The sequence below is a fragment of the Talpa occidentalis genome, unplaced genomic scaffold (assembly GCF_014898055.3).
Source record: "Talpa occidentalis isolate TD23 unplaced genomic scaffold, MPIMG_talOcc4v2.1 talOcc4.374, whole genome shotgun sequence".
NCBI lineage: Eukaryota > Metazoa > Chordata > Mammalia > Eulipotyphla > Talpidae > Talpa > Talpa occidentalis.
Window position 1 is genome coordinate 1 of NW_023604007.1, and position 5,920 is coordinate 5,920.

At 52.5% G+C, this 5,920-nt stretch overlaps 1 protein-coding gene across 1 annotated transcript; it reads right to left on the minus strand.

The window, feature by feature from the left end:
• Positions 1 to 4,914: 4,914 nt before the first annotated feature.
• On the minus strand, positions 4,915 to 5,636 carry LOC119256675 (transcription factor SOX-14-like). Its single transcript, XM_037524451.1, is given in 2 exon segments — positions 4,915 to 5,303; positions 5,306 to 5,636. Coding segments are annotated over 2 exon segments (720 nt in total).
• Between the last annotated feature and the right edge of the window lie 284 nt (positions 5,637 to 5,920).

Below are 5,920 nucleotides of genomic sequence, written 5' to 3' on the forward strand. Positions count from 1 at the left end.
TCCCACTTCCAGAGAACCTAACTCCTAAGTCCCGTTCGCGGGACACGGCTGAGCCGAAACAGGAGGGGACGTCGAGGTCCCCTCGTTTCAACTTTTGGGCTCCTTCCTGATACCGGGGAGGAAACTACCAAGGAGAAGGCCCCCGGGTGCGCTCAGGGCCAGGGTTTGGGAGGGGAAGACCGTGAGTCTCCAGTTGGCTTCGTTGTCCCAATATTTCTAGCAGACTCCACCTGCCCCCAACTACTTTAATTACTCTGCAGCTACCCAGCACCAGCGCTTTTGGTTCCAGATCCATTCCGGCGTGCCTAGAAAGAACCACCCAAGAAGCGCTCTGGCTCTCACAGCAAGGATTTCCAAGGCCAGTGCAGGACCAGAAGCTAAACGGGCAGAGACTGGAAGCAAATGACCGACATCTCCTGTACCCACACTTACTGGGCCCCTTCTACTCTTGTCTTTCTCCCTCTCCATACTCATACACACGCACAAGCTACTTAGCAAATAAAGATTAGAGTTCTTAACGTGACTCTGGTAAATTAAGTGATAATCAAATTCAAATGACTTGAAATTCATTGTCCACTTGAACAATGGTGACAAGGCCTGAACTGGGAGGTGCCTCAGGAAAGCAGAGTCCTCCATTAGTCTAAGGAAAGCAGTTCTGACAACTCAGCTTGCCAAGTTTTCCTCAGCCCTGACAGCCGCAGATTTCTCCAGGAAAGTTTCTCACTTCCCTAGGTGCTAAGATGTAATGAAATGTCCCCTAGGTTCTACCTTGAAATTCCGCCCCTCTTTACATGATGAGATTTCCTGGTGATTATCTAGATCTTATTTTAAAATGTAAATGTTAAGGGGGGCGGGGTCTCAAAGTTAGTCATTCACACCTTAGTGTGATTTTTACTCTAAGTAACTGTTTTTTCTCATCTTTAAAGTTATTGGCTCTACATATTGATATTTTAATGGGAAAACTGGATAACTGGAAGGGACTCAAAGATTTTGGGAATCAGCCCCAAAGCTAGGGAAGCACTTGAAAACTGCAGAGGATCTCATGAGAGATCAGGAGTGGGGAAACAGACCAACGAACTCGCAAGTCCCAGAAGATTTGGCCAGTGTGCTGGTGAATTAGATGCCTGACCAGATTTTAGAAAGAGAGATGCTAACGAAAACCAAAACAGCCCTGCCCCTGCCTGCTGTCATTCAAGCGGGGCAATGTGTTGGTCTGGTTTCCGCGGTCCTGGGAAACACCCAGCAGAGAAGAGGTAGGAGCGAGCGTTACAAGCATTGGGGGTCCACTCCCCCGACCCCCTGGAATCAATTGCAGCCTCAGGCGGGAGATGCGGGCTGCTCTGGCACTCCCGCTCCAGGGAGGCCCAGACAGCCGGCAGAAGTCCGGGCCTCCCTGGCTTCAGGACAGCGCCAAGCCCTAAAGGGTCGATAGAACTGCCTTCTGCAGGTTACCGAGAGCCCCGAAAGCTGTCAGAGTTCGCGAAGCCAAGAGAGGTGTCCAGGGCACCTCAAGGCTGTTCTTTGCTGCGCCTTGCGCGCTGGGGAGAAGCGGTTCTTCACTACTCCGGGCGGGCGGGGCTCCCCCCGCTCTACAGTTTTGCTTTAATGATTTTCTTGAAAGAAAAAGACAGTTGTGAGCAAACAGGTTTGACAGGGACTGCTCCCCCCACCCCTCTACCCCTTGCCCCCGGGGGATTTCTTTTTGTCTGCGCCTGACTTCAAAGTCAGTAATCGGCCTCTGTCAGCAGCGTGACGGGGAGGATTTCGGCTGTTTGTTAGGGCGAGTCGCGGCCGCGCACCCGGCGGAGGCTGTGCAGCCTGCGGGGAGCCGGCTCCGGGGCTGAGGCGGGCCCCTGCGGGCCGAATCTGGGGCCCGGCCTAAGGAAGGCGGCAGCTGGACAAAGCCGCGCTGGGGCAGGAAGGAGACGAGGTGTGATGGGTGGAAACCTCCCAGAGCGCGGTCTGCCGCTGTAGGTCCCGGGACCTGCGCTGGTCCCCCTGCTTTCTGTAGGCTGGGAAAAAGTCGCAGTTACCCAGCCCGCGGGCGCCTCCCCGCTACAGCGCACCCCAGTTTTCTGGAGTTCCCTTCGGAGCCCTCAGGGCAGAGCACAGTCTAGAACCCTGGTTTCCGTTTTCTGGCTTCTGCTGGGAGACTGTCCTCACTCGGACCCAGCTTGTGCCCCTTCTCAGTCGAACCCCGCCGGCGACCCGGCTGGTCGTCCTGGTGGGGCGGTGCGCGCGGGGTTCCTGATTTAGCTGGGGGCACACTTCACTCCCAGGACGCTGATGCGCTAGGCTGTGCGGGGAGACAGACCCCTGTAAGCGTCATCTTAGGAGATGTTAAGGGACACTGAGCTATGAGGGAGCTCAGAGCGGCTGACAGGACTGTCAGTTGGGGTTATATCAGACAGCGAAACCGCAGCGCCGCCGCCCGCGGCCTCCTGGGCTTCCTAGGGGGCGGGAGGAGGGAACTTCCCTAGGCACCCAGAGCCCTTAGACCGGACGGCCACCAGAGGCAAGTCACTTCCTAATTGTCTCGATTTGTAAGAGGGTTTTGTGATGCTAAGTAAGCGTGGCGCAGTCCGCCTGGCCGCCCCCCTCAAGTCCCCCAGCACCCTTTGTTTACCTTCCCCTGATCGCTCATTTATTTATCTATCTATTATTTATAGGCGTCCCCTCCTATTCAGCGTCCGTGTATGTTAATTGTGTTATACCATTTAATTCTAACATAGGTCTCAAAAGAGCTCTTAATGAGAAAAGCATATACAACACGGATCACTTTGCTATTCAGCTCAGCCAGATGGACAACTGCTAACTTTTTTTTTTAATAATGAAAATCCCCCTTTGACAAAGGGGCTCAGATGAATAGGCTCCAAATAGCACCTCAAACACTTCTAATTGTTTTGAGGACAGTATGCTAATCCATGGGTTTCAGCTTTGGTGTCTGTTGACAACGTTTCAGTGCACCTCCAGCCACCGACTCTTTGGAAGCGGCTGAGGGAAGCTCACAAATCCCTCAACAGCAGTAGAAAGCTGACAAGCCGCTGGGTTGCCCCCTCCCTTCCAGCACTATATCAAAGACAGTGGGAAAAGCAGAGACTGAAGGAAAAAATCATCTGTTAGTGTGACTTTGGGGGTGAGATTGGAGGAGGAAGGTCTGGAGGAGCACCTTCATTTTGAGAAAAAGTTCCAAAACGTTCTGCTGGAAGGCACCAGAAGGTCCTTTCTCCCCAACAAAAGCAATCTTCAACTTAACGTTCACCGAGTGCAGAAAGAAAAAAGCCTCTTTCCCTTGCTTGTTAAACACCAAGGGCTATGAGTTATTTGATCTTTATGATTTTTAAAACTCTTTGCCCCAGTCATGACACTATCACCTTCCTTTTTCTTTTGCTTGCTCAGTGTCTAAGTAAAAAGCTTCTCACAGTCCAGAGCAGAACCTAGGATGGATTTTCCTGAATTTCTTAGACTTTTATTTTTTAACCTGGGGACGAGTATCAAACACCAAATTCTCCAGAGGGGCCAGCAGCAGCAGCATTTTCAAACACCTTTTAAAAAATCGATTCCACCAGTGTTCCCCCCAACACTCAAAACTTAAACACAACTACAGTACACCACGCTACATGTGCAACTGGTTCCCAGTAGACCTGGGGCTTCTGTTCTTTCCTTTGGAGTTTAGTTTAAAAAAAAAAGAAAAAAAGAAAGAAAAATGCACCTTAGAGGTCCAGGTCAGCCTTTGTCTTACTTCATTTGTTTCTTGAAGTGGTCTGACTACTTGGAGAAGAGTGCATGGAAGGAGTCAAGTCCCAAGGACAGATATCTTTGTCCAGCCTCTAAAGGCAAAAAAAAAAAAAAAAAAAAAAAAAAAATGGTTCCAGAGGGCACAATCTGGATAAATCCCAGAATTGGGGGCTTTCTGCACCCTTCCTAAAAGCCAACAGATTTGGCTCAGGTGGGCCAGTGACCTGCCACCACTGCCAGATTCCCTGCATGCATCTCCAGCCTCATAGCGACCTGACTCCCAGGCCTGAGGACCTGGCCTCAAAATGTCAAATTTTATGCACACCAAAGGTTACTTTTTGCGATGACAGATTGTCTTTATTCAAAACATCTTTGTTCAACAAATGAACAGAGTGAGGAGGTGAAATCCTTCTAGGTACATTTCCAAGACATCATCAAAACATTTGTGATCATTTAGGGTGTTATATTCTTTAATTTTTTGTTCACTTTCTACTTCCTGACTTCATAACCCGACATTCTGTCTAAAAGTAAACTTAGGTGTCTAGGAGCACTGCTTTATACAAAGTAAATAACCATGTGGGTCCTTTTGTTTTACCTTTAAAGAAGCAAACACCATCGTAGTATGGTTTCATGGTTTTAAATAGAAATGTTTCCCTTTCTGTAGTTTTAAACTTTTAAGCCTTTCCCCCCACACAAGAAGAGCAAATGGCACCTAGTTGTGTCTTATGGCAAAACACAGAGACACAGCTAACTCTTTTCTTTAGGGTGCAAAAGAAAAAAATATATATATGCATATTCTAGATATAATACCAGGATCTGAGAGTTCTGGAGTTCAAAGCCCATCAGAGGAGAGAGAAGGGGACATAAATAAAAGCAAAACTGCCTACTTTTTTGTCCAAAGGGGATACAGTCAAAGATTTGTTTGGGGATAGTAGGGGTAGGGGCAGCCATATAACTGACAAAATGTTTGCAAGTTTCTGGCACCTGTCTGCTCCTTGGGTCCGGGAGGACGCCCCTACCATACTCCTGAAAGAGAGAGGCAGAGTCTGGGGTCTGGTAGGAAGTGTCTGCTGGTCTGACCCCCCCAGGCGTCTGCAGGCTGGGACAAGGCGCAGAGGATAGGGTGCAGACCCCGCTTCCAGGCCGCCCTCCAGGTCTGGCGGGCTTGGCAGGGGGTTACATGGCGGTGGCGTGAGCTGACGAATAAGGGTCTATGCCAGTCTTGGTCATGCCCGGGAAGAGGATGTAAGCGACCGGGGGTTGCAGGGTGGAGGCAGACCAGGCGGTACAGTTACAGGGCACCACGTAGCCGGGATTGGTGGGGGACGGGTGGGTGTGCGTGTGCTGGCTGGGGCAGCTGAGGCTGCCGAAGGCGCCGTTCTGGTAGCCCAGGGTGGAAGCGTAGGGCAGCGCGCTGGTGGCCAAGGTGTGGGGCACTTCACCCATCTTCTGGATGGCACTGGAGCTAAACTGCGCGGGGTCCAGCAGGGAGTAGGGCGCTGACGCGGGCGGCAAGAAGGCCCGGGCTTTCTCGGGCGCGCTCAGAAGGCCGTCGGAGGCCCCACGGGCAGGCCGGCCGCCTTGAGCGGGTCCGTGTCGCCCAGGTAGGGCAGGGGGAAGACATACCTGTCCTTCTTGAGCAGGTTCTTGGGCTTGCGCCGCGGCCGGTACTTGTAGTCGGGGTGCTCCTTCATGTGCTGAGCGCGGAGCCTCTTGGCCTCGTCAATGTACGGCCGCTTCTCTGCTTCGGACAGAAGCTTCCACTCGGCGCCTAGGCGTTTGCTGATTTCTGAGTTGTGCATCTTGGGATTTTCCTGGGCCATCTTGCGCCGCTGGCCTCGGGACCACACCATGAAGGCGTTCATGGGTCGCTTGATGTGGTCTGAAGGTTTGGACATGGTCCCGGAGGCGAGGCGGGTGGGGGCGGAAGTGCAGGGACTCTGCGGGCGAGCCTGGGCGCGATTGTTTGTCTGCCTGTCTGTCCGTCCTGAGCCGGGGCTCTGCGTTCCCCTCTCCTCTGCACCGCCGAGGGGAAGCCAGGGAGACGCTCTCACCCCCACAAAGTTCAGCTGATCATGCCAGTCCCGACACCCAGGCCGGCCCCGGGGGCGAGTGGGGGTAGGAAGGGCAGGGGATGGGAGCGCTGGGGGGCACCCAAGGTTGGGGCCCAAGCACCGGAATC